Genomic DNA, 27977 nt, shown 5'->3' on the forward strand with positions numbered 1-27977 from the left:
TGTTTTATCCCCCAGTCCTCCCCCTCATTGTTTTTTATCCCCCAGTCCTCCCCCTCATGGTGTTTTATCCCCCACCCTCCAGATGGTGTTTTATCCCCCAGCCCTCCCCCTCATGATGTTTTATCCCCCAGCCTCCCACATGGTGTTTTATCCCCCAGCCCTCCCCCTCATTGTGTTTTAACCCCCAGCCCTCCGCCTCATGGTGTTTTCTGCTGCCCACACCTCATCCTGTTTTATCCAACCTGCCCTCCCCCTCATGGTGTTCTATCCTGCCTCCCCCCCTCATGATTATTTGTCCTGCTGTCTGTCCCTCATGTTGTTTTATTTCCCTGCCCTCCTCATGGTGTTTTATCCTGCTGCCCACCCCCAAGGTGTTTTCTCCCCCAGCCTCCCTCAAGGTTTTATCTCCTGCCCCTCCTCATGGTTTTTATCCCGCTTGCCCCCCCCCCCCCCCCCCATGGTGTATTATCCCACTGGCCTCCCCCTTCATGGTGTATTATCCCCCCAGTCACCTCACTCGTGGAATTTTATCCCCCGCCGCCCACAGTGCTGTGTGTGGTGACACTATCTGCGCATCATTTCCCACAAAACTTTCTCACCAACTTCCTTGTATTAGGAACAAACCATATCGCTGGGAGGGGGGTGATGTACTCAGTCACAGAAATTTGGAGCAGAATTAACTGAGTTCGTCTGACGTCCAGTGAATAACATAGGAATAATGGAGGACAGTAGAGATTTATTGATGTAGTCAGGCGGTAGTTATCATCCCACTTTAGGGATGAATACCCTTTGATATTCCCCTGTTTATTGCTGGTAATGGTAGAGTCCGGACCAGCCTCAGTTTTGACACTGCGCGGCAGTGGGTGGCGAGCCGCCAGTTACAGGACGGGAGACGCTGAGTGGCGTGCTGCTGCCGGGGAGACGCTGGGTGTGCGGACACGGGTGAGTGGGGTCGGGTGTGAGTGGGTGGGCACAGGCTTGTGCTGCCTGTACATGCAGTGCTGTGGCTGCGCTCAGGGCCGCCCGTTTGCACAGGTGCCCGGGTTGGAGGCATGTCCGGCGGGTGCAGTCCTCTGTATGCGCTGCGGGTATACATCTGGGTTGGTGGCATCTCTACATTCATGATATATTCTATCCTCACTAGGGTGAAATGTTTGAGGGGGGAAAAAACCCACAAAATGCAAACTCTCTGGTAAGTCTCAGGTCTTTATTAAGTCATTCATTGTGCGAAAATGACAAATAGATTTGCAAAAATAAAATAGTATAGTTAGGCTGGTTTCACACTTGCGTTGTTTTCCTTCAGTCGCAATCCGCCGTTTTTTAAAACGGCGGAATCCGTTAACGGATTCCGCTGCTTCCCATAGACTTGTATGGATGACGGATTGTGACAGAAGTACCTGCGTTGCTTCCGCCGGCCGACGCTGCGTTGCTTCCGCCGGGTGAAAGGAACGCAGCATGTAACGTTTTTTGAGCAGCAGAAAGGATTTCGCTGCTCATGCTCTCTCTGGCTCCCTGCACACGTCACCAGGGTACACATCGGGTTACTAAGCAAAGCGCTTTGCTTAGAAACCCGATATTTACCCTGGCTACGTGTGCAAGGAGCCAGTGCTAAGCGGTGTACGCTGGTAACCAAGGTAAATATCGGGTAACCAAGCAAAGTGCTTTGCTTAGTTACCTGATATTTACCCTGGCTACGTGTGCAAGGAGCCAGTGCTAAGCAGTGTACGTTGGTAACCAAGGTAAATATCGGGTAACCAAGCAAAGTGCTTTGCTTAGTTACCCCATATTTATCCTGGCTACGTGTGCAGGGAGCCCGACACTTCCCCGCTCGGCTCCGCCCCCTCCCGCACTCCGCATGTACACACACACACAGACACACACTCACACTCACCTGTCCCCAGCCTTGCATTCCTCGCTGCACTGATGTCATCAGCGCCATGGCCCCGCTCAGCTCCACCCACCCTGCACTCCGCCCCCCGCACACATTCTTGGCGGCCGAACGATCAGCTGGTCACCCGGCGGCCGGCTGCTGTGAGCAATCGGCTGATCACCCGGCGGCAGACTATTGTGAACGATCAGCTGATCAGCCGGCGACCGGGTGATCAGCTGATCGTTCACAATAGTCTGTCGCCAGTAAAGCTGTAAAGAAGAAAAAAAAAAAAAGCAGCTTCCGTTGTTTTGCACGATCCGTTGCATCCGTCACACAACGCAATGCAACGGATGCTGTTCAACGCAAGTGTGAAACTAGCCTATGATCTCCACATCCAGTACCCATTCCCGCACCCGTTCACACGCTGCCCAGCGCTACAACAGAAGACATATTGAAAAAAGCCGGGTCCATCCACTTATAAATAATATAAATCCTTTATTAGAGCTCCTGCAGTCTGCTGTATTGGTGCATAAGGCACTGACGCGTTTCTGGTGTGGAAAGAGCCTCCTTTATATCGCAGATAGCGTGGTGTGGCCACTACGTAGATGATGAGACCGAGACGTGGCCACAATAGCAGATTTCATGGAACATTTAAATAACAATGAGATTAACTGGAACCTGTCATGTGGAAAAACATTAACCTGCAGTTATAGGGTTACTCTGCAGGTTTATAGCATTCTGAGCCTGCCCGGTGCCTGCACATTAAATCCCACTGCCGGTAGGACTTTAATTTTATTCCCCCCAGCAGCGTTGCAGTTTCGGTCACAGGGGCGGTGCCGACATTGATTCACTCACCGCACTGTAACCGCGTCCCCTGCACTAACTCTAAAAGTGCGTGCCCACGATCAGTGTTTGCAGCGTTTTGGATGTAGCATGTTTTCGCTGCGTCCAAAACGCTGCGTTGTACAGTACAATAGTGGATAGGATTTCTAGAAATCCTGTGCCCACAGTGCTTATTTTTCCGCAGCAAACACTGACCTGCGGTGCGGCTTTTCAGACCGCAGCATGTCAATTGTTCACTGCAGATTCGCATGCGTCCTCTGTAAGGAGAACACAAGTGAGAGACCGCAGCGCACTGAACCCTGATCATGGGTACAAGCAGCTGCAGTCTCCTGCGGAGGAGACATGCGGCCCTGCAGGTCAGGACCCACTACGTCAAGGACGCTGTGAGTCCTGATCGTGGGCACGTACCCTAATGCTGAGCGTCTGTCAGTCAGTGCAGGAGGCGGTTACAGAGCCGCTGTCCATACACAGAGTGGTGACTGAATAAATGCCGGAACCGCCCCCATGACTGAACAGGAATACTGCTGGGAGGAAATAAAGTAATATCCTCCCGGCAGTGAGGTTTATGCAGGTTCAGAATGCTATTCACCTGCAGAGTAACCTGTAGGTTAATAGCGTTTTTCCATATGACAAGTTCCCTTTTAAAGGTGATATCCAGGACTTTTAAAGGGAATCTGTCACCAGGTTTTTGCTCCCTCATGTGAGAGCAGCATAATGTAGAGACAGAGACCCTGATTCCAGTGATGTGTCACTTACTGAGCTGTTTGCTGTCATTTTGATAAAATCAATGATCTCTGTGCTGCAGATCTAGCAGTTATACAGAGCTCACGAATATGCTGGACTACCTGGTAGCAGGACAAGTAGCCCTCTAATGATAATCTACTGCTGATTAATCAGTGATTTTATTAAAACTACACTAAGCAGCCCAGTAAGAGACACATCACTGGAATCAGGGTCTCTGCCCCTATGTTATGCTGCTGTCAGATTAGGTGGCAAAAGTCTGGTGACAGATTCCCTTTAAAACAAAAATGTGCCTAAGCACTAACAGTCAGGTAGTTACTACCTACCTTCGTGTTGTGCCAGGCGTTGTTCTTTGCTGGCACAGGCGTCATGCTGATTGACAGCTCTCTTCCCGTTGCCCAGCTGGGGAATCCGGCTGTCAATCTGGTTTACGGCAACAAATCCCAATATGAGCAATCAGTTCTTAGATATTGAATTAAAAGGTGATTCTGTTTTAGGCTATGTGCACACGTTGCGTATTTTCTTGCAGTTACGCTGCGTATTGCACTGCAGCGTAACTGCATGCGTCCTGCGTCCCCAGCACAATCTATGAAGATTGTGCATAATCCATGCGCATGTTGCGTTTTAGAACGCAGCGATTTGCATGCTGCCAAATTGCTGCGTTCTAAAAAGCAACACGTCACTTATTCCGTGCTTTTTGGATGCAGCCCCCGCTCTGTCTATGGTGGGGGCTGCATCCAGAGCGCATTAAATCGTCTTTTCAGTATGCAGTGTTTCTGCAGCGATTTGTAGCGCACATGTGCTGTTCAAATTTCTGCAGAAATTTTTGCAGGGACACAACGCAACGTGGGCACATAGCCTAAGTGTTATCCATACATCGATATTCTGCATGCCGATCAGCGGATACGCTGTGCAACATGGGAATAGTTACAACCCCGGCCCCACCATCAAGGCTATACTGTATGGTGAGTTTTTGGGAGCTAAACAAATCTGCTCTAAAGATGGCAATTTCCTGAGTGAAAGTAACACCATCAAAAAAAGATTGTCACGGGTTATAGGAATAGAGATATTAATATATATTTTTTAACGTTCTACATAAGAAAGGTTACTTAGGAAGTCTAAAAAAATGCAAGAAAATCAGATGTAAAGACAATTCAATTCCTACTTTTAGTACTCCTTACAATTCCCAATATAAAGATATAAAAAAAATATTAATAAATGTGTCCCACCCTGTAGCAAGATGTGTAACTTAATACAATTTTAAACAATGGATATAGAGTCAAAGAGCCCTGTTCTGGAAACCGAGCATGACCGGACACACATACACACATGTATTATAAAATATATGGACGTCTGCAGTTCTCCAGGGTTCAGCGGTGCCTGTACATGGGACCATTATATTTAATAACTGAAAGAGAGGGAGGACAGGGTCCATCAGAAAACCTTTTAAAATACTAGTTATTGTAGTTTCTGGTGCAGTTGCAGTTATATATTGAAATAGGCTGTACCGTGGTTTAGGTTGCTGCCACATATGGTTTCCACTATGCTGCTAAAAAACACACGTATGCAGAGTGGCGTGATTTATAAATCTCTCTTATTGTAGATGGCCATGTAGAGAACTGGCACTTTACTGTAGAACCGCTGGGCCTTTAATAGTGAAGGTGCTTTTTATCTGCTGGAATGGAAAAAAAAAATCATTGATTACGAGCAGGACGTTTGTTCGAAACGCGTAGACTGACATCTGGTCTACATATGCTTTAATGTGAATTTGTACAACTGTTTTTTAACGATTTTTAATTAACGCTATGTTTGAACTTTAACATTGCGGATGCTGGATCTTCCAATTTTTCCGTTCTAATTATTCACCTGGTTGCCAACCCAGGAATTTCCGAGCACCGCACTCACAACATATCGTCTGGTGGACTGTTGTAATCTTGTTTGTTGGCTGTTATCTTCTGTCATTTGTATGCATGCGGGTGCAGTTTTCTGCTGCATCGTGGCCACTTCGTGGTCGACATGTGAGTCGTCTGAATCAAGTGCCAGCTAGTGCAAACATCTGACTATTTGGTCCAATATATGAGCCACCAGCATAGTGCAGGTAAATCGCCACTTTTCTGAAGCCGTCCACTTATGGTGGAGCTGTAGGAGGATATTGAGCACCTAAGCGCTAAAATCTGTGTATTCAGCTGTGCACAACAGGAAGGAGCAAACAATATTCACACGCAGTATACAGATGGCATCAGAGAGAAGGACTTCTGCATTTGTAGATTTATTCTAGTGATTAGCCAACCTGCCACTTTCTACATGATTAACTCTTCTTATGCTGCTGATCATATGTTATTTCTTGACAGAATCATTGCACAAGTACATGGACGATTACATTTCTACTAGTGTTGAGCGGACCCGGATCAGCAAAATCCGGATCCGCACGGTTTGAGCGGCAGATCCGAGTCCGACCCGGACGCGGGATTCCGGGTGCACGATTCGGATCCGTTTCTTTTTTTTTTTTTCTCCTCTCTCCTCTCTATCTCTCTCCTCTCTCTCTCCTCAGGACGTCTATATCAACCCGCCGGACCCGGATTATTGACAGTGCGCTCAACTCTAATGTCTACTTATTACATTGTTCTTCGACTCCCATTCACTTGTTTCCTCTATGGGAGGTTTATGTAAAGAATATTCCCCGATGTATAACTGCGACATGACTATCCACCTTGCTGAGCCGGTATCTGGTGGCATTCTTTGCTATCTGGAGGGATACAGCCAAAATGTTTTCCTAAAAAATATGTACACACACACATATATACACACACTACTGTGTATAACCTATACATTGGCATATTTATACATGGGCGAATACTGCGGATATGTCCAGAATTGTTGTAATGTGACCAGTGGTTTATTCATACCACTCAATTGCGGACACTTGTATTAACATTACTGGACTGAATCGTGTATGTCAGACATATTGTAAAATATCTTCAAGTTGCAACTGATGTGTAAAATGTCTTGTGAAACGCTGTGTATCCTGTGACCTCACAATGCAGAAGCGTGGATCCGATACAGAACTTCCCGGTTTGCTGTACTAGTGACTGTACAGGACTGAGGATATCTTGTTTGGTTTTGAATGTGTTCATACTTGTGAAACGCTGACTCTCTGCAGTTCACTTCCTCCACCCCTGGAGTAGGGATCTACGTGGGAGTCCATATTACTAATACTAATCTGTCTGGAGGAATTCAAGGTTTACTACAAGACCAATCTTTCCAATAATAAAAGATAAAAATATTGCACTAAAAGGTTGTTCCCATGATTAGTAATGAGTGGACTCACAGATATTCGGGATCAACAGGACTAACCAGACTTAAAGAAAAAAAATTGTTCCGGCCCAGAATCGATCCCGGATATCTGTCCGGACGCCGGTCCCCATATACAGTAATTGTATGGGGACCAGAATTCGGCAATTAAAAATGGTGGTTGAAGGTATAGGAGCAAGCAGGCTGTACTTACCGAGGCTTCGTCATGGCTGTACACTGCTCTCACAGACGCCCGTTCACTTCTGGGGCCGCGTATTAGGCTCATGTATATGTACTGCTTTTCCCGCCCTCCGTCATCTGTGATTAGTTGCAGTCAGACGCGCCCCCACCCTGAGTGACAGCATGTCAGCTGGCTGCTTCCAATCACAGGTGCTATGTGCGTCTATCGTTGAATAAAAATAAAAAAATTGGAGTACAGTCCCCCATATTATGATACCCAGCAGAGATAAATCATACGGCTACAGGCTGCTCCTGCCATATGCTTATCTTGGCTGTGTATGAGAATAAGAGGAACCACATGTGTTTTTGTTTTTTTTTAAATAATTTAAAAAAACAGTCCCCGATACCCAGCCAAGATTAAGCCTGACAGCAGAGGGCTGGTATTCTCAGGCTGGGGAGATCTATGGTTATTGGGAGCCCCCTAGCCTAAAGATTACAGCCGCCCAGGATTGCCACATCCATTAGATGCAACAATCCCAGCACTTTAGCCGGCTCTTCCCGATTGTGCTGGTGCGGTGGCATTCGGGGTAATAGAAGAGGTTAACAGCAGCCCACAGCTATCACTAAGCCCTAGATTAGTAATGGGGTGCGTCTATAAGATCCCCCATTACTAATCTGAAAGTGATAGTAAATAAACACAAACACTGAAAATCCTTTATTTGAAATAAAATACAAAAAAACCCCTCTTTCACCACTTTATTAACCCTAAAAACACCCCTGAAGATCCGACGTAGTCCAGACGAGGTCCCACGATAATTCCAGATATTCTACATTACTGAAGGTACAGCGCATGATCATGGAACATGACCTAACGCTGTGAGTGTCAGGCAGAGACTGAGCTGCGATGAGCGGTGACGTCAATCAGGTTGGTTGCGGTCACAGCTGGAGGTTCCCACAGTCCTCCACCTGTGATCGCCGATAACCTGACCCCAGGAGTTCACAGACCTGCATCTTCTTTTTTTTTTTTTGTGGTATGATGCTGTAGCGATGCTTTTTTTTTTTTGTGTGGCATTCGAATGTATTGTGTGACTTTTTGCTTTAAAAAGGCTCAAAAGGTGGAAAAGAGATCCAAAAAGAGCAATTCTAATTTTGCTCAAAGTTCTTGAACCCGTATGCCCCATTTTGAAGAATTTGGCGCTAAAAACCGCAATGAAAATCACAAGACATAAAAAGAAAATTGACTTTAAAAATACAGATGATTAGTTGGGCCTAGATGATTTTTTTTTTTTGCAGATTCATTACATAAATAAATAATAAACAAAACTCAGAAGCAGCCTTTAGCAGAGACTTGCGGTATACCTATGGCACTTATTATCGAGGGCTGTACAGTGGCACACAGAGCCCTGTATACATGGGGCCTCAAGCTGCTTATCGGGGGCAAAATGCTACTAGTGTTTTGGTATTTTTTGTGAACGGGTTCTCCTCAGTAAAGGGACATTCTCATACATAGAGTAAAACACTGAAAATTATTTTTATATGGCTGCACATATATTTTCTCCTTCCGTAGGTGATTTAACACAGTGACCGTTAGTGTTTGTCACCCGCAGCCACATACCATGGACATTATGGTTATTAAAGGGGTTGTGCAGTAGTTAGGATAGGTCATCAATGCCAGATCGGTGGTGGTGGTTCCACATCCAGTGCTTCCACCGATCAGCTGTTATTAGCTATGGCCGCCAGAACAGTCCCAAGCAGCTGGGACTGATGGATAGAGACATTCCCTTTTAAACTAAGGTGCCTGGAGAAGAACTAGCGAGACCATAGAGTAGAGAAACCTCAGAACTCCTCGGAGTGGAGCACGTTCAGTATTATACTTTGAGAATGGAGAAAATATATTTATTTTATTTATATTTTGGTGTTTTCTCATTTTAAATGATTTTCCCTTCACATTTCAGCTAAATCTTGGACCAGATGTGGTTGATTCAGTAAACAGTTGTGCGAGTTGGGATTGACATTTCTCCCAACCTACGGTGAATACTGTCTGGGCACCGATGGCTTGTTGTGAGTCAAATTTGGATGAAGTCGACTTCTCCTCGGTTCCCCTGGTGGCATTAAATTTCAATACCAGGCACAAGCTGTCTCTGTACCTGAACCCAGACCCTGTGGTGGCTGCAGGATGGATTCTTTTGGCAGAAGAAATGGAGTTTTCCTATTTAGAGATCAAGAATTTGGAAAATGCTCGAAACCCAACCCTATCCGTCCTGGAAGAATGGGAGAGAAAGTGTTCACAGGAGAGTGGTGGACAGCCGAGTGTCGGGCGCCTGCTGGAACTGCTGAAAAAAATAGAGAGGCATGATATTCTCACAGACCTATTCCCATTAATAGGTAAGCTGTTCTTTGTCTTTCAGGTGAATGTCATTTATTTCATTTTGTATACTCTCTCAGCACAAAATGACTGTTCAGATAAAGAACAGGCACTTGGTGTAACCTTAGTTCGCCTACCGTACTCGAGCGAGCCTTCCCAAATATTTATCGTTTTGCTCTGACCCTTGTCTCGCTACTATAAGGCCTAGGACACACGGTGAGAAAAACGGTGCGAGTGGAATGCAATAAAATAATCGCATTCCACTCGGCCCAATATTACTCTATGTAGCCTCTCCCATGAGCGATTGTTTTCTCAGCCCTAATCGGACCGAGAAAACAGTCGCAGATTGCTGCTAGTGGAAGGCGATCCTGTTCCGCTCGCACCCATGCAAGTCTATGGGGCAAGAGAAACATCGCATTGCACTTGTTTAACACCAGTGTAACGTGAAAGCAGTGCAATTCTGACATCAGCCGGCAACGGAGGAGATAGGGAGATAAATCCCTCCCTCTCCTCCGCAGCGCCGACCCTCCCCTCCACAACTGTGGTCTGATCGCACGATCGGACCACAGTGTCATGCGAGCAGTCACACAAATCCCTGTGTGGCCTTGGCCTAAAGCCAAAGCTGTCTACCAGAGAAGAAAATGGCAAAGTTTAATGGAAAATATTTAGCTGGAAATGTGCACAGAATTGTTTGGCCACACCAAGGCTGCAACGGAGCACCTGTGCTTAATTTGACAAGTCTTTTTGTGCAGACAGGTTCTCTTTAATAGCGTAGGATAGAATCTCGCTCAACAATAAATAAGTTGGTGTCACCGAGGAAAAATCAGCAATAGTAAAAATTATATAAGCTCGAGCACACAATATGTAACCAAAGAAAAGAAGAGATTGTTTGTCTGCTTTAAAGCAGATCAAAAGAAATACACAATCTCTTCTTTTCTTTGGTTACATATTGTGTGCCCGAGCTTATATAATTTTTACTAGGTTCTCTTTAATGAGATGATGACGAGGCACCATACTTTCTGGTGCTTGGACCTGGGATCTTACCCCGTATGCCATTATTTACGGCGTGGGGACTTTGCAGAAAAGACAGAAGTGGCTTATCACCATTTCTCTATTCTCCTATGTAGCCTACATAGCACTCAATGAGTACGATGCAACAAATGGAAACATCAGCTGATTGATGGTCTCTGCTGGCATATCACAGCTGATGGGTCCATGGTACACCCAAACCTGCTCAGTGAAGATAGGCACAGCACAGGCCTGTTTTTGCCCTGCAATAATTAACAATAAGGTGTCTTTTACCCTCATTGTTTTTGAAACAGAAGACACTTAAGAAAAATGCTGACAGTATTTTTCCTGAAGCATCTTCTTCTTCTTTTTTTTTTTTTTTTTTTACTATTTGTGCAATTTCCTTACCACCGGCTTCTTTTTCTTTTTTTTTTTTCTTTTTTGTTTATATTTATATTTAATTTTGTATGCAAGATGATGGCTGTGGAAGCCGCTTAAAGAATATAACAATCACTTTTTTTAGCCACTACACTGCTTTTGAAGTCTGAAAGTTGCAAAAGGCGGAACATATACACAGCAAGTGGGTTTGACATTCCTGTGCTTATGGTCAGGTGGGTTCCTGGTGTAATCCACTTGAAAAACAAATCATGTCCACATACCTTTATAAGAGAAAAAAAGGCTCCCTTGAGATATTTTAAAATCTCTTGTGGGACAAATTATGTAAAATAAATATTTTTAAAACATCTGCAGTAAAATGTAAAGGAAATAAAAAGCCCAGAAATCCATGCCCGCCCCATTCTCCTGATGATCCATATGCTGATTTACATAGCACAAGTGCAGGGTTTGATATTATTTGTATAGCAATTGCTAAGCAATAAAAAGGGACGGCTACGGCTGCTGTCAGGTTCCCTTTTAAATGTATTTTTTTTTTTTATTTTTTTTTTATTCCTATATAGATTTTGGCATGGAATGGCGGGGGTTACGTCTTATCACAGATGCGGTTTTGTTTTCTTATTTTTGAATCATTGATATCTTTTCATATTTTTTTGCATTTGTAAAAAAAATTTTCTTTATCGTTCCTATGGGAGACCCAGACCATGGGTGTATAGCTACTGCCTCCGGAGGACACACAAAGTTACTACACTCAAAACGTGTAGCTCCTCCCTCCTAGCATATACACCCCCTGCTAGCCAGACCTAGCCAGTTTCATGCTTTGTGTCAGGAGGATCACACACACACATGCATCCTTTTTTGATTTTTCATTTTTTCTAAAGATTTGGAAGAAAAGCGGGTCCACTGGACCCCCGGCATGTCCCTTCACACCCTTCAGGGCAGAAATCCCTTCATGCCGCGCTCCTTCACCATCCCTTAGGGGCTCTGGCTTGAAGTTAGAGCCAACACGGTTCTCACTGCTTTGCAGGAGACCGGCCTCCATCCGCAGCCCTTTGGCAGGACCCTGCTGGATGGAGCAGTGGACCCCCACCCCACCAGGGACTGGACCCTGCGTCTCAAAGCTAAGTATAGAGACGTTATTTAAGGGTCCTTCTGCAATGTGGGGCACTTTTATTGGTGGGACAGTGATTTTCTTTGATAACGCTGCTTTTTAATGTGTTTCCGGCCGGTTCCACAGTTTTTACTGAGAACCGCGCCGATGATGCCTGATTGTCGGCCGCGTGCATAACTCTAGGCCCCGGCTTCAGCCGCGGCCTAGTTTCGTTTGTTCCCCTGCATGTCAGTCATGCAGGGGGACACTGCAGCGCCGCCCGCCGGCCGCCCTGCACAGGGGGGGACACTCCTTGTTGAGGAGATGATTCCCTCCCCTGTACATCTCCTTAGCCCTCCGTTCCCGCTCCTGGGTTAACCCCCGCCCCCCCCCCTCACTCTAGCGCCATTTTCTCAGCGTTCTTAGTACGCTGATCGGCGCTGGCTGCTCTGCAGTGCAGAGGGAGTGGATATCTGGCTGGGGGTCCAGGCTTGGAACCCGGGGGGGCACTCACAATAGCGGCCTGATAAGTCACAACCTCTGGTTGTGCACTCTTATACACTATCAGGGCATTCTGAAGGGGTTAATTCTTTATTACAGAACCTCTTCCTCAGCAGCATGTCTCACTAGGAGCAAAGCTCCAAGGCTGTAATATTGCCTGAACCGGCATAGATCATACTGTAATGGTTCTTATGTAGTGGTGCCTCAGCCTGGAGTCTTCCCCAGGCTGAACCCCTGTCTTGGGTATTCTAGACAGAGCCCCCCACCTCTGCAGCAGGTCTCACAGAGCGAGGCTGCAGGCTGTTTTTATTATCCACTGCTGGTTGTCTCGTACGGCTGTACCGAGCTCCTAACCACTGTGGCCCCTCAGCTTGGGGGCTCATTCATGGTCCCCCCAGCTGCTCCGGGTTCGGTGGCTGACCCCTGGGGGAATCTTTTTTTCCAGGGGTCGGCTGTCCCGGCATCTGCTGAGCATGCAGCCCCCTTCTCAGGGCGTTTTCTGTTTGCTCAGCAAAGCTCACAGACCCCGTCCTCCTGACAGGGAGACGCAGGGTCCCCTGTCCTCCCCGTCCCACAGCTCCGATACGAGCTGACTCACTGGACGAGGAGGCTGTCTCTACCAGGGGCTCGGACGCTACTCTAGGTACTTTGATCCGTCCGTAGGTGACGCGGATACGGATGATTGGATTGTGTCCATTATTCTATTGGGCCTCCATCCGCCTGTATCAGGGCAGTATTCCCCGCTGGCAGAAATGCATCAGTATACCTTTAACAAGACGAAGAGTGTGTTCCTTAACCACTCCAGTTTTCAGCCCGCTGCGTCCAAGCCCACAGCCTGTCCTGCAGATCCCACAGCGGGGTTCTGCTGCCTGTCTCCCCCTCCCATCGGAGGTGATCAAGGAGTGTACTCATTCGCCAAGGGTGGCCACTCCGTTGTCTAGACTTTTAGCCCGGATAGTTGTATCAGTGGCTGACGGCACCTCTATAAGGATCCCACGGTACATTAATTTTGTACCGGACCTCAATCCGCCGGAGTTACCTTATCTAGGTGAACACAACGTGTGTTCCTTAACCACTCCAGTTTTCAGGCCCCTGTGACCAGCCCAGAGTCCGCTCTGACAGTCGCTTCCTATGAAGCGTGATTCTGAGGACTGTTTTTCCCATGTCCAATGGTAGTCAAGAGGTGGGCTCATTCACCTCAGGTGGCTCAGCCCGGACCGTTATGTCAGTGGCTGATGACTCCTCAGAGGAGAGGCATTCCCTCATAGGGACTCTATGCCCAAGACGGTTGCCTGAACTTCCAGACTTCAGTCTTTTCATCCTCTGCCAAGTCTGCCATGCGGGACACCGCACGGCGGTGGTTTTGACTACTTTCCTCGTTATCCGCAGGCTCCTGTTCGGAAATGGATGGCAGATACCTCTATAGAGGTTCCTTCCTGGGCTCCCCTTTGGGGGGACCAGTCTCTTCGGAACCAACTGGATGACATTTAGGAAACTCTCGGAGGGGAGAGTTCTTCCTTGCCACCAACAGGGTACCTGTCCAGGGCAGGAATCAGTTGAGGTTTCGGTGGTTCCGTTCCTCCATCTGATCGTCCTCTAGCTCGGCCTAGGTTCATAGAACCAATTGGCTTGAAGCTGCATCTTCAGAAGACCGCAGGAGATGCTGCCACTCAGTCAGCTTCCTCCGGGCTATCTAGCCGCCAACCTCCTCCTGGTCGGTGGCAGGTTCTCTCCACTTGGCGACGTATGGTTCTAACACGTCTCCGTTCAGTGGGGGCGGGATTATATCTCCCATGGCATTTCTTGCAGGCCAATGGAGTAATTGTACCGGTTCCCGACTAGGAACGGTTCTGAGATTTTTGTTTAAATCTATGTCTAGTCCCCGAACAGGGCGGTGCCTTCCGACCTGGATCTTAGCTTTTCAAGCATGGTCAGGTGTGGCGTTTTCACATGGAGTCTCAGTCTTGTTCCGTGTGTTTTTTCACCGGATCAATCAAGAACCCAAGGAGATTCCCTAGCAGCCATCGGCATTGGAGATGCCTTTCTGCAGGGGTCAATCGCAGTTTCACACCAGCGTTGACTACGTTTTGCCATCGGAGTGGTCCAATTTGTGGCTCTTCCCTTAGGGTTAGCCCCTCGAGTATTCTCATGGGGCTGCTGTGATTAGGGTCCTGCACCCCTAGGGATTGGCAGTGATCGTTTGTCCTGGACGGCCTTCTTCGGGGCTTCATCCAGTGCAGACTCTTAGCAGAGTACTTCGCTTACTCTCGCCACTCTAACCTATTCGGGTGGCTTGTCATTCTGTTCAAGTCCACTCTGAATTCGAACCAGAGGTTCTCAGGGACGCAATTCGAGACTCTGTCGGCTCTTGTGAAGCCGCTCTTAGTCGTTCAGTAGTCTCTCCGCTGGCGGTCGACGTCATTCTATCAGACACCAAATACATGTGCTGGTCAGACGGTGGCGTCAATGAAAGCGATTCCTTGCCCAGTTTCTCCTGCGTCCTCTGAGACTGGATGTTTCCCGCTGTACACGCGAACTCCCTCCTTCCACGGGGTGGTGGTTTTGCCACTGACCGGGGGCTCGTTTGCAGTGGTGGTTTCGGCCACTCTGTCTCGGGGACGCTCCTTCCTGCCCCCGTCCCGGGTGATCCTCACCAGGGTGCTGGTCTTTCCGCCTTGGGAGCAGTATATCCCCACCGCGGAGCGCAGGGCGCTTGGACTCTGTCCGAATCAGCCCTCTAGATCAATGGGCTGGAAATCAGAGCTGTATTCTAGCTCTCTAAGCCTTCACCATCTTTGGGCGGCTAGGCACATTCGAGTTCAGTCGGATAACGTGACAGCGTTTTCCTACATCAACTTCCAGAACGGGACACTCAGCCGCCTGGCAATCTTAGCGCCTCAACATCCTTCAGTGGACAAGGGACTCCTAGTCCACCGTAGCCGCAGCCCACATCCTATGTCAAGACTGCGAGGCAAACTATTTCAGCTGTCCAACCGTGGTCCACAATCCTCAGGTTTTGCAGTAGACACACTGGTTCATATTTGATCCCAGCTTCGTCTCTACCTCTTGCCCAAAGTCCTGCGCAAGATCAGTAAAAAAGGGGGCCGTCGGGTCATTCTCTTACTCCAGACTGACCCAGGCAGGCTTGGTATCCTGACCTGCTCCTTTTGTCCGTTGGGTTGCCATGGCATCTTCCGGACCGTTCAGACTTTTTCTCAAAGGTCCGGTTTTTCCGTCAGAATTCTGCATTCTCAGATTGACGGCGTAGCTATTGAGTTCTGGATCTTGGCGACTTCTGGTATCCTTCCTGAAGTTGTCTTCCGCTATGACTCGAGCTCCAAGGTGTCCTTGGACCTTTTTAGCCTTGCCGACCCTCCTGTCCCTTCCACAGTCCGGTCTACAGCTAGGACTATCCCTCAGTAACGGACAGGTCTCGGCTCTGTCAGTATCTGCCAGCGGCGTATTGTCCGGCTGGCTCCGGTGCGCCCCTTTAAGGGCGCGTCTCACATCGTTCCGCCTTTCCGGCGGCCTATGGAGCCTTGGGACCTTAATCCGGTCCTCCCGGTTCCCGGAAACCCCCCTTTGCGCCTCTTAGGGAGGTTTCTTTGTTTCATCTCTCACAGAAAGTAGTCTTTCTAGTGGCTATAATTTCCCGCCAGGGAGTTCTGGCTGTACTCTCTGAGTAACCCCCTCCTTGGTCTTTTGCATCAAGACAAGGTGGTCTCCGTCCGATTCCGGACTTTTTTCCCTAAGGTGGTTATAGCTTCCACCTTATCCGGGGCAATTTTCCTGCCTTCATTTTGTCCGGCTCCTGTTCATCGCTTTGAGGAAGCGTTGCATATCCTGGATCTGGTGCGGGCCCCCCGGATCTATGTGTCTCGCACCGCCGTTATTAGCCGGTGCACCTCTCTCTCTGGTACTGACTGCTAGTCAGCGTAGCGGTCTCTCGGCATCTAAGCCGACCCTGGTTCGTTGGCTTAGGTCGGCCATTTCCGAGGCCTACAAGGGTACTCAAGTGCCTTCCCCGCCGGGGATCAGAGCACATTTGATCAGACCTGTCGGTGCCTTTTGGGCTTTCAGGCACCAGGCTACGGCTCAGTAGGTCTGTCAGACTGCAGCTCGAATTAGTCTGCATACTTTTTCGAAGCTCTATCCAAGGCATGCTCTTGCTTTGGGAGACGCGGGCTTCGGCAGACGCATCTTTCAGGCGTCTGTCGCCCATTTGTGAAGTTGGGTTTTCCTGCTTCTCAGTTGTCTGTTTATTCCCACCCATGGACTGCTTTAGGACGTCCCATGGTCTGGGTCTCCCATAGGAACGATAAAGAAAAAGAGAATGTTGTTACTTACCGTAAATTCTTTTTCTTATAGTTCCGTCATGGGAGACCCAGCACCCTCCCTATTGCCTGTTGGCAGGTTTCTTGTTCCGTGTGTCTTCACCGGCTGTTATTGTTGTAGACAGAGGTTCCGGTTCTGCCGGATTTTACTCCGTCTCTTCTTGTGGGTGGATGTCCTCCTTCAGCTTTTGCACTAAACTGGCTAGGTCTGGCTAGCAGGGGGTGTATATGCTAGGAGGGAGGAGCTACACGTTTTGAGTGTAGTAACTTTGTGTGTCCTCCGGAGGCAGTAGCTATACACCCATGGTCTGGGTCTCCCATGACGGAACTATAAGAAAAAGAATTTACGGTAAGTAACAAAATTCTCTTTTTTGTGGTTATCCCTACTTATGTATTATCTGACGGTTTTACAGTCACATGTTTCCTAATGTGTTGGATTTTCTGTTGTTGGTAGTAAATCACACGCGCCACATTTGCCATAGACTGCAATGCAAATCACTCAGGTCATGAGACTTGTCTGATGCTTAACTGTTTTATGTATAGGAAAATCGGATCTCTAAAATAGTCACCCAACAAAAAAGCGTAGATAAGTTGCACAGAAGTCTTTGGTTGTGCATTTTGTGAAGGAACTGCTGTACCACGACACTTGTCGCCACAACCTTTAAAGTGGTGTTCCACAAATCCTAATGAGGTCTTATATCAATGTACCTGTACCGCCCCAGCGCCAGCAGCCGGGCCGCTGCTCGGATCCGGGGTGGCTCGAGGGGTCTCCGGACCCGAGAGGGGACACGCGGACACTCTAAATAAAAGGGGGGTATTTACATGGGATTTTGTGGTTAGAGTTCGTGACGCCACCCACAGTGTGTGGTAAGGTGGGATACCACCGCTGCTGTTGGGAGCGCCCGGTGGCGATGGAATGGCAGCCAGATGGTTAACCCCTCCGTGGGTAGGGGGAGAGTGCCCCGGGGCTTGGTGATGGTGAGAGGGGAGCACCGTTGGGGAGGAAAGGGTCACTGCTTACTCACTCAGTCCAATAACACTGACACCGACAACTTGTAAACTGGAATTCTTAGCACTACTGTAGCAAGGCGGGAGAACGCTGGGATCCCGTGCCCGATGGTGTTGCTTGTTAGCCTGTGACCTTTCCCTTGGCACTTTCTTTACTGGTTGGCCCCTGTAGTATAGAACTAGTCGGGTCCCGCTCACCCGTATGGCTAACGGAGTGAGCTTGCTCTCAGGGTTCACACTGGGATTTTCTGGACTGTGTATTGGGAAAGTCCTATCCCCATCGTTGCTCTAGTACCCTGATTTTGGAGTGAGTGGAGGACGAACCATGAAGTCTTTGCCTTCTTCGGGTAAATTACCAGGACGCTTAAAGCTACTTCCCGGGCTAGGGTCCACGTACCCCGCCGTGCCCTGGCCCTTGCCCGGAGATGGCTCAAGGTCGCCGGCTACTCTCCTCAGCAGTTCCGTGCCCTTGACATGATCCCCTGCAACCGGGGTTCCAGCTCCTACCAGGCCCAGACCAACATCTGCCACCTAGTAACTGAGGAGCCCAGCTCCTAACCTCCTCCAACTAGCCTGTGACCTCTCCTCACGAGAGTCACTGCTCAACTGACTACTCCTGATACTCCTGACTCTCCCTAACCAACCCCCAAGTGGGTGGCCTTATTCCCTTCAGGCTACCCATTGGTGTATCTGGTGGGTGTGGTGCAGAGTGTTTCTAGGATTTTTGATTGGCTTGTTCGTAGCAACACCAATGGCCAGGGACCCGTAACCAAGGAGGATTGGATACCATGCAGAAGGGCAGATTGCACAATATCCTCTGACGACCTGATAGGCCAGGGCGTCACATACCTATCTAGTAATTTGTGCCAATATAATGTATTGGTAAATCTGCCATGTTTTGCACATATCACCTCCCCTCTAAGAATTCCCCTCCAATTGGCTTTATTTCCCTGATAGTTGCCATTGTTACCCTCCTTTTGTAGATCCAGTGCTCCTGGTCGATCATGTACAGCACAGTGTTTCTCAGCTGCCTTTCTGCCTTCATAGCTCTGCGTCCAGCACTGCATTAGGATGTATTCTACCTTTACCATACATGCTTTTCTTCTGTGCACTATGGGATCCTATAGATAACGTCTGATGCATATGGCAAATAATCTTCTGCCATATGCATCAAGAGAGAAGTATTTGCAGTTTCACATCACTGATCTTTCAGCAGTATGCAACACACAGCTCAGCCTGCTTGTGTGCTTAGTTGGTGCAAGCTCTGTTTTGAAGGCTGAACACCGTGAAGAACTGATGATCTCTGTTGGAAACCCGTTAACAGAGCAATGATGTAAAAGCAGCCATGTTAATATAGATGACAGAAAATGTACTCCGCCAGGCAGAGTTGTGTATTGTAAGCGTACACTAGGTCAGTACTGGAGGCACAGCAGTGCTATGCAGGCAGGCAGGGAGAGCTGTGAAATGACTTGTGATTGTTGAGTCCTGTGTGTTACTACCTTAATTGTCTTGTGTTTACTCCCCATTAATAATTTCTGAATCTATTCTTTCTCTATCTTTCAGAATCGGACTGTAAGAAATATTTGAAGAAGTGGAGTGGACTGCAGTCACCTGTGCAAGATAACACTGTGGGCAGCAGCGGGGGTACGGATAGCTCACATTTGTGACTGATTATCAGGGGTTTAACATCATCATTTATGAAATATTTCGATGTTTTATAATAAACTTTGTGCCAGTCCAATACTGTTATCAAAATCTGTTTGCTGCAAGTGAACAAAGAAAAAAAGTGTGGCTCACACGGGCATGGCTTGTAATGTCAGAGCTCCTCTGATGGTCAGTGTGGCTTTGTCAACAGGACATAATTGAGGAAGGAATGAAAAACTGGGGGAGGTTGAAATGTTGCACAAAACTTATCACCAGTTCCTTTTCAGCTGTAATAACAGTAGTAGCAAACACATTTTAAGACCTAAGCCACACGGCATGAAAATCGGTGCGAGTGGAGTGCGATAAAAAATCCACTCGGACCAATTCCACTCGGACCAATATTAGCCTGTGTGTCAGCACACATGAGCGATTATTTTCTCAGCCCTAATCGGGCCGAGAAAACAATCGCAGTATGCTGGGATTGTAATGTGGCACTTTTTCTCTCGCACCCACTCAAGTCTATGGGGTGAGAGAAAAATCGCACTGCACTCGCGGTACACCGGTGTACCGAGAGTGCAGGGCGAGAATGGCAATAGCCGGCTACGGAGGAGAGAGGGAGATAAATCCCTCCCGTCCCTCCTCAGTGCCGACCCTCCCCCCGCAGCTGAGGTCCGCTCGCACAGTTGGACCTCAGTCGCAGGGAAACTCGCATGACACTCGGCTCTGCTGTACTGCGAGCATGAGCCGAGTGTCATGCGAGGGGATCGCAGTAATCCCCATGTGGCCCCAGCTTTACAGCTGCAGTTTGGTATTTTTTTTATACTGTATTATATTACTATTTAAATAGAAGTACAATTGTTATTTCTTATCTTGCAGGGCAGGTGCCTGAATCTTTTGATGCTTTCATCTGCTACTGCAGCAAGGATATAGAGTTTGTGCAGGAGATGATCTGCCGCTTGGAGCAGACTGAACACAGATTGAAGCTGTGTGTGTTTGATCGGGACGTTCTCCCGGGAACATGCTTGTGGACCATAACTAGTGAGCTCATAGAAAAGAGGTAAGGTTATTGCTTCTCTGTAGGATAGAGCTGACAACCGAATCTTCCACTCATGTCAAGTTCTAGATTACACCAACATCTACTCATGGGGAAGTGCAAAAACTCTCATCAGAATAATGTTTCTTTTACAGGTGTAGGAAGATGGTGGTAATCATATCTGATGACTACCTGGACAGCAGTGAATGTGATTTTCAGACCAAATTTGCTCTTAGCCTTGGGCCAGGTATGTTCTGCTGATGTGAATAACAAAAAGTAACATATATACAATGAGGAATGATTTAACGGGAATCTGATGGGAGATTTATGCTGTTGTGTGTCAGGCAGCACTATTCCAGTTGAACGCTGTAGCATTTCAGGGAAAACATACTTTGAAATGCATCTCCAATGACAAGTCCTAAAGGCCAGTCCTAAACCGCTTCTCTCCATAATTCTCTCCTACACTTGCATGTCTATGTAAAGACCTGTCGGTCATAGAGGAAGTGGAGAGACCTTCCCCGGACTAGTCCTCTGAGACATAGTCCACAGACGATTTTTGCAAAATATGTTACCGCTGAAATACTACACTGTTTCAGAGTAAGGGCTCATGCGCACGTTGCTTATTTTTTTGCGTTTCTGCAGTGTTTTGAGCAGCAGCGTCACATTGTCAAAGTGCATGTGTTCTAGTTCCCCAGCAAAGTGTATGAGAATCATGCAAAATCCGTGCGCACGATGCGTTTTGAAAAATGCGTTTTGATTGTCAAAAATTTGACAAAATCTCTGCGTTTAGAAAAGAAACATGTCACTTGTTTTGAGCGTTTTGATAGCGTTCTACACCCATTGAAATCAATGAGTTGTAGAAAAACGCTACCAAAATGCTAAGCAGTGCGTTTGCACTGTATTTTTGTTGCAATCCACATGTTTTGTTTTTTTCTCTCTCTCTCTCTCTCTCTCTCTCTCTACACTCTCTCTCACTCTCTCTCTCTCTCCCCACACTCTCTCTCTCTCTCTACACTCTCTCTCACTCTCTCTCTCTCTCTCTCCCCACACTCACTCTCTCTCTCCACACTGTCTCTCTCTCTCTCTCTCTCTCCCCACACTCTCTCTCTCTCTCTCTCCACACTCTCTCTCTCTCCACACTCTCTCACTCTCTCTCCACACTGTCTCTCTCTCCACACTCTCTCTCTCTCTCTCCACACTGTCTCTCTCTCTCTCTCTCTCTCCACACTGTCTCTCTCTCTCTCTCTCCACACTGTCTCTCTCTCTCTCTCTCTCTCTCTCTCTCTCTCTCTCTCTCTCCACTCTCTCTCTCCACTCTCTCTCTCCACTCTCTCTCTCCACTCTCTCTCTCCACTCTCTCTCTCCACTCTCTCTCTCTCTCTCCACACTCTCTCTCCACACTCTCTCTCTCCACACTCTCTCTCTCTCTCTCTCTCTCTCTCTCTCTCTCCACACTCTCCCTCTCTCTCCACACTCTCTCTCTCTCTCTCTCTCTCTCCACACTCTCTCTCTCTCTCCACACTCTCTCTCTCTCTCTCTCCACACTCTCTCTCTCTCTCTCTCCACACTCTCTCTCTCCACACTGTCTCTCTCCACACTGTGGCGGCTTCTCTTTTGAAAATGCCGGCCGCTCATTATTCCATCTCGTATTCCCTGCTTCCCTTGTCCACCGGCGCCTATGATTGGTTGCAGTCAGACACGCCTCCACGCTGAGTGACAGCTGTCTCACTGCAACCAATCACAGCTGCCGGTGGGCGTGTCTATATCGAGCAGTAAAAAAAAAAAAAAACCAACGTGCGGTCCCCCCCCAATTTGGATACCAGCCAGGGTAAAGCCACACGGCTGAAGGCTGGTATTCTCAGGAAGGGGAGCCCCACGTTAATGGGAGCCCCCCAGGCTAACCATTATCAGCCAGTATATGCCCGTACTTGCCACATCGATTAGATGCGACAGTCCCGAGACTCTACCCGGCTCATCCCGAATTACCCTGGTGCGGTGGCAAACTGAGTAATAAGGAGTTAATGGCAGCTGCCCATAGCTGCCACTAAGTCCTAGGTTAATCATGGCAGGCATCTCCCCGAGATACCTTCCATGATTAACCTGTAAGTTAAAGGATTTTTTGGATGTGTGTGTTTATTTTCTTTATTTGTAATGAAAGACAAAAAAACACCCTCTTTCACCACTTTGTTAACCCCTCAAAAACACCTCCAGGTCTGACGTAATCCACGCAAGGTCCCACAATGCTTTCAGCTCTGCTACATTGGAAGCTGACCGGAGCGGCAGTAGAACACCGCTGCTCCTGTGAGCTGCATGCAGCAACTGAAGTGAGTCACGCCATCAGCTGTGCTGTCACTGAGGTTACTCACGGCCACCGCTCTCAGGTGGAGGACTGCAGCTGTGGCCGCGAGTAACCTGAGTGAAAGCACAGCTGATCAGTCAGGGGATTTGCGATCACAGATGAGTCCTTCACGTGTGACCGCAAATCAGGCTGTGACACAGAGAGAGAGCGCCACGCGATGTCAGTGAAATTGGGTGAAGCTCTGACGTCACTGCTGCGGACTCCTGTGTCCTGGCTCTGACCTCAGAGGTTCATCTGAGTTCATAACAGCACACAGAGACAGAGCCGCGGGATGACAATGAAGTCGGGTGAAGTTCATCCGAGTTCATTCTCATTTGCCCGGCTCTGTCTGTGTCTACTGTCAGCGGGCATGTAGCAGAGCTGGGGGACCACACTGACAAAAACGCATCCAAAATGCATGCATTTTGGATGCACTCTTTTTGTCAACACGCAGCGTCACGTCTGCCAGAGGGTGCATTTATTTCTGCACTGGCCAGGACGCAACGTGTGCATGAGCTTTAAATCTTACACTGCTGCAGTTACTGGGCCGGTGTCTGATTCATAAAATAATTCTTTAAAGGGAACCTATTAGCTGACTCTTGCTACCGGAACTGAATCAGAGCCTCACTGAACCATTACTGACAGGTATGTTTTTCTTTGAAATGCTACAATGCTTCAGATATTATGTAGTTTGAGGATTTGGCAGGGTAACATAGCCAGAGACTAGTTTAGTTGGATGCTACCCCCGGCAGGCTTCTCTTCGTGCTGATGCAGGTTTATTAACAGGTTTCTCCAATATCAAAAGTCCTGTCAATCAAATGGAGCAGTGCTGGGAAAAGTCGACTTGGGTGGCAAAGCACTAGTCTGGTCTCTGGCTATGCTACCTGAATTGGATCTTTTAATTATTTTTTCTGAAACGCCAGAGCATTTCATATAAAACTCTACCTGGCTGTAATTGTGCAGCTAGGATCTGATTCATGGTGCCTGTGGTTTGGGCAAGATGAATCACCTGACTGGTTCCTTTTAAGAAATCTCAGATTGAAAGTCTAGGGGTATGTGCACGTGGCATCTTTTAGACACCAGCGCACCCACATAGTTTTTGATGTAGGAAGACGATTCAGGAAAAGTGCTGTTTTCTCTCAATTGACTTCTCTCATATCCTTTGCCGTGGTTTTTTTTTTTTTTTATTATTATTATTTATTTATTTTTAAGCCTCCATATATAACAGTAATTGAAGCCACTAGAGGAATGGACCTGCCATGCCAATTTTCGGCCCTCAAGCTACAAAAGATGGAACCTAGACACAGCCAGTCAATTTGTCATTGCTGTGCATTATATCCATTGTTCTCCCTTTTTTTTTTTTTTTTTTTTGTTTTCTTTTCTTTTATTTGTGCTTTATCAGATGTGTACAGGGTGAAATCTGCCTTGTAAGAATTGTGCACATTCCCTGGTTTTCTAATCTGAAACCGTTGCGGTTTTCCACTTCAGTCCTTTTTCTTTAGCTTTCTTCACCTAGATAATACAGTGGAACCTTGGTTTACGAGACCAATCCTTTCTGGGCGTGTGCTTGTAAACCAAGTAACTCATCTAGCAAAGCAAAATTTCCCATAGGAAATAATGCAAGCTCAGATAATTCGTTCCACAACTTGTGCAATGTCCCATCCTGGTCCCCTATTGTGCCATTCCACACACGCACAAACACGCACAAACCTATTATGCTCACCTTACCTTCTGCTCCATTGTCATCCTCCCAGTTCTTGTAGTTTTCCGGTACAGGACGTGTATCGGGTAACCATCGTGACGATGGAGGAACTTCCACTGCCAGAGTGCTCACGTCAAAGGCAGAAGCCGCTTGCCTCTGATTGGTCAGCGCGCTGCCTTTGAGAAGCAGCTAACAGCGGAAATTCCTCCATCGTCGCGATGGTTACCAGATACACAGCCTGTACCGGCGAACTACAAGAACCAGGAGACCGGCGATGAAACGGAAGGTAAGGTGAGCATATGTGTGTGTTTGTGCATGTTTGTTCGGACTCCCAAGAGCGGGTCAGAGCACAGTGAAAGTACAGAACCGGAAGTGTGTGCGGTGAGTATTTGATCGTACAGCAAAGCTTGCTCGTAAACTGAGTTACAAATTTACAGCAAGCTTTGCTCGTATAGCGAAATACTCGCACACCAAGTTACTCGTAAACCGAGGGTCCACTGTATGTCTCATTTATAGTTTCTGAATATGGAAGCTTTTACAATGTGTATTGGGCAGTCAAAGCCGTTTTATTGGAGCGCTGTAAGGGTCAGTACAGTATTGTCTAGATAATACTGATTATTCCTTGTTGTATAGGTGTCACACATACTCGTGTTTTTGTGGCTATTTTACCATATCCTTCCTCTCTGCAGGTGCTCGTGAGAGAAGGCTGATCCCAGTGAAGTATAAACCCATGAAGAGACCATTTCCCACCATTCTTCGTTTCATTACTGTATGCGACTATACAAATCCCCACATCCAGGGCTGGTTTTGGGACAGACTTGCCAGGGCTCTTCTGAAATGAGTGACTCTTCCTGCTTCTTACGTGGTTCTGGTTTTGGGTATATTCAGCTGCATTAGGTGGACGCTGGTCTTATGTACAAACCATATCTTCAGTGCATTTCAAAAGCCAAGCCTATTGAAAAAAAATGAAAATCCTAAAAGAACAGAAGAACGAAACTGCTTGTCCTCCCTGATCTGTAACAAAGGGATCTCTGGATCTCAGAAATGACCACTGGTATCCTCAGATCATGTACTGAAAATATACAGATTGATATAATCTACAGAAAAGGGAAAAAACATTCCTACCTTAATAGTTGCCGACCTGCGGTGGTGGAAATGCACAACTAGTTCCTAAATCACACATGATGCCTCTTATTTCTGTTACTGGCTTCTGAATGTTTTTATAAATCTCCTCATTTCATTATCACTATTACCAGGTGGTAGGATATAGAATAAGAGGATTTCTGGCTTCATGCTTTTATTCCCCCGTAGGCTAGCAGAGGCTGAAAATAAGTGGAGCTGGTGTTCACCCTACCCGAGGTCCAGTGCTGTGTCCCCACCACAACTCCAGTGATCATTTACAGACTGCAGCCCTGATGTCTCAACTTGCACCACTGCAGCCAATCACTACGCACAGCGGCTCGTGCAGCCTGCATCAGAAGAAGTGTTCATTTTATTGATTGGCGACATGCTCCATTTTTATGAAGAATACAAATTCGAAACAAAAAATCACTTTTAAAGATCTCTTTATCAAGGTGGAGAAAATTGAAAAAAAAATACAATTTGAGCAATTCCTCTGTTTAAAGGGAGCCTGCGAGGAGCTTTATGGTCAGCAACTGCCTGCACTGCTAAGTAGGGAAGGAGAAGGTTCACACACATTTTCTTGGCTTTAAGTGGATAAATCATCTCTGAATAAATCTTTATGGAAGGAGGCCATAAGTGCCTGAAAGGCGAGGACTATTCCTGGCTAATGCATTGTTCTCCATCTAGTGCCACACCCCATGAGAGTGACTGATTTATTTTTATTGGTGTTGCTATGTCATTGTTATCAGCAACACTTGAAACATTCAATTTTCTTTCAACCTACTTGGATGTCGTGAAATGAAGCATCATGTTCTGTTACGAGGTGCCAGCCTATGTACCGCCTTGCAACCTGTTCATTATATAACTCTCCTTTTCTCATGACATGAGTAATAAAGATCTTGCCTATTCATAATTCAGTGTAAGGCCGACTTCACATATTACACTATGGACGGCAATGTCCAGACAGTTTTCGAGTCTCTCAATTATGAGGCTGAAGAGCTCAGGTCAGGAGAGCCCCCCCCAAATGTACGGACATAGCACTCCACACACGGGGCTGTGATTGTCCGTTGTACGAAGCAAGAGTAGACTTCATTATAATAAAGCTAGAACACCTAAAATTAAAGCAGCACTCAAACAGGGTTGGTTTTTTTGCCTTTTTAGCTCGGTATGGAGTATTATTCGATCATGTATGTGCTTGTGTATTCCTGTTTTAGCAATTGTGCCACTTCTACATTGTCTGACATTGACTCCTTCCTCTCTATGTTCTCTGAATGGAGATTACATTTCACTTGATGCATTTGGCTTTCAAGACTGGATGGCGTCTCATCACATTGCACTTGCTCTCTAAAAGGCAGCTGTGATACGATCAGTGGCCTAGAGCTTCTGTCACCCTGACTCGCACTGTAGAGCTTCAGTATATTCTATGTAATGCAGCTTCAGCTTCTCTACCCTGCCTCCTGCTGGTTATGGATTCCTCCTTGTCAGCTCTTACAAGCAGGAAGCGAGGGAGAGCAGAGTAAGGGTACGCTCGCATAAGCGTGAAAAACGGACGAGTGCAATGCGAGAAAATCTTGCATTGCACTCTGACTAATGATAGTCAATGAGGGAGAGCAGATTGTCAGCTTTTCTCGTATACAGATTCTGGATGCGAGAAAAGTCGCAACATGCTGCGATTTTCTGCAAGAGCCGTATCACTCGCACCCATTCAAGTAAATGGATGCGAGAGAAACATTGGACTGCACTCTGATGTTATCCCAGTGCAATGCAATATACGCACAGGCTGATAATGGAGGGGATGGGGGGATTAACCCCTCCCTCTCCTCTGCAGCACCCGGCCTCAACTTCACAGCTGTGACCTGATTGCAGGATCGGCTCACGCTCTCAGCAGAGCCTAAGCCGGGGGTCATTAGCATATCGCATCCGATTCCATACACTAGGATGAGTCCAGCCTAAAGCTGCATCTCAGAATGCACGGCATTACAGCACTAACAAACTGTGTGAATCAGGGGAATCAAGGAGGCAGAGGATGGATGGGCAGGGGAATGAGCGATGCCAGGGGGGAATTCATAGAATGTCATCACATGATACAGGTTCTGAATGTATGGATGCGACTGAGTGGTGTAATAAATTACAATGCTGGAATAACTGCGGTTGACATCATGTGTAAAAAAACAAACAAAAAAAAAAAAGCTGCTTTGTCAGTTAGATTATTTGCAACACAATACTATCATCCACCACGCCTCATGGGCTACACATGGCAACTTGTTATTGCCAAACATTACCAGGTGCGCGCTCTAACTTGCTGTTATTACACTCGCATGACCAACTCTTCATTACTGGCTGGGATTGGTTCATGTTAAATAGTCTGCGGCAGCTGATGGCTCGTTCCTCTGATTTCACACACTCCTCAGATGCTCACGAATGTTCTCATGTGCCTTTTACATGTCTTCTGTATACATGGTTTTTGTATATTTCATAAAAATATTTTTTCAGGCTATATCTTACCACTAATCG

The 27977-nt window shown here is 47.2% G+C and overlaps 1 protein-coding gene across 1 annotated transcript; it reads left to right on the forward strand.

The window, feature by feature from the left end:
- The first annotated feature begins 843 nt into the window (after positions 1-843).
- MYD88 (MYD88 innate immune signal transduction adaptor) lies at positions 844-27968 on the forward strand. Its single transcript, XM_075315400.1, has 6 exons — positions 844-942; positions 8881-9310; positions 19188-19268; positions 20145-20325; positions 20457-20548; positions 25031-27968. Exons 2-6 carry the CDS (start codon positions 8977-8979, stop codon positions 25180-25182), a joined length of 840 nt encoding a protein of 279 aa, XP_075171515.1. The 5' UTR covers positions 844-942; positions 8881-8976; the 3' UTR covers positions 25183-27968.
- Positions 27969-27977: the final 9 nt, after the last annotated feature.

Source organism: Anomaloglossus baeobatrachus, chromosome 6 (genome assembly GCF_048569485.1).
Source record: "Anomaloglossus baeobatrachus isolate aAnoBae1 chromosome 6, aAnoBae1.hap1, whole genome shotgun sequence".
NCBI classification, from domain to species: Eukaryota; Metazoa; Chordata; class Amphibia; order Anura; family Aromobatidae; genus Anomaloglossus; species Anomaloglossus baeobatrachus.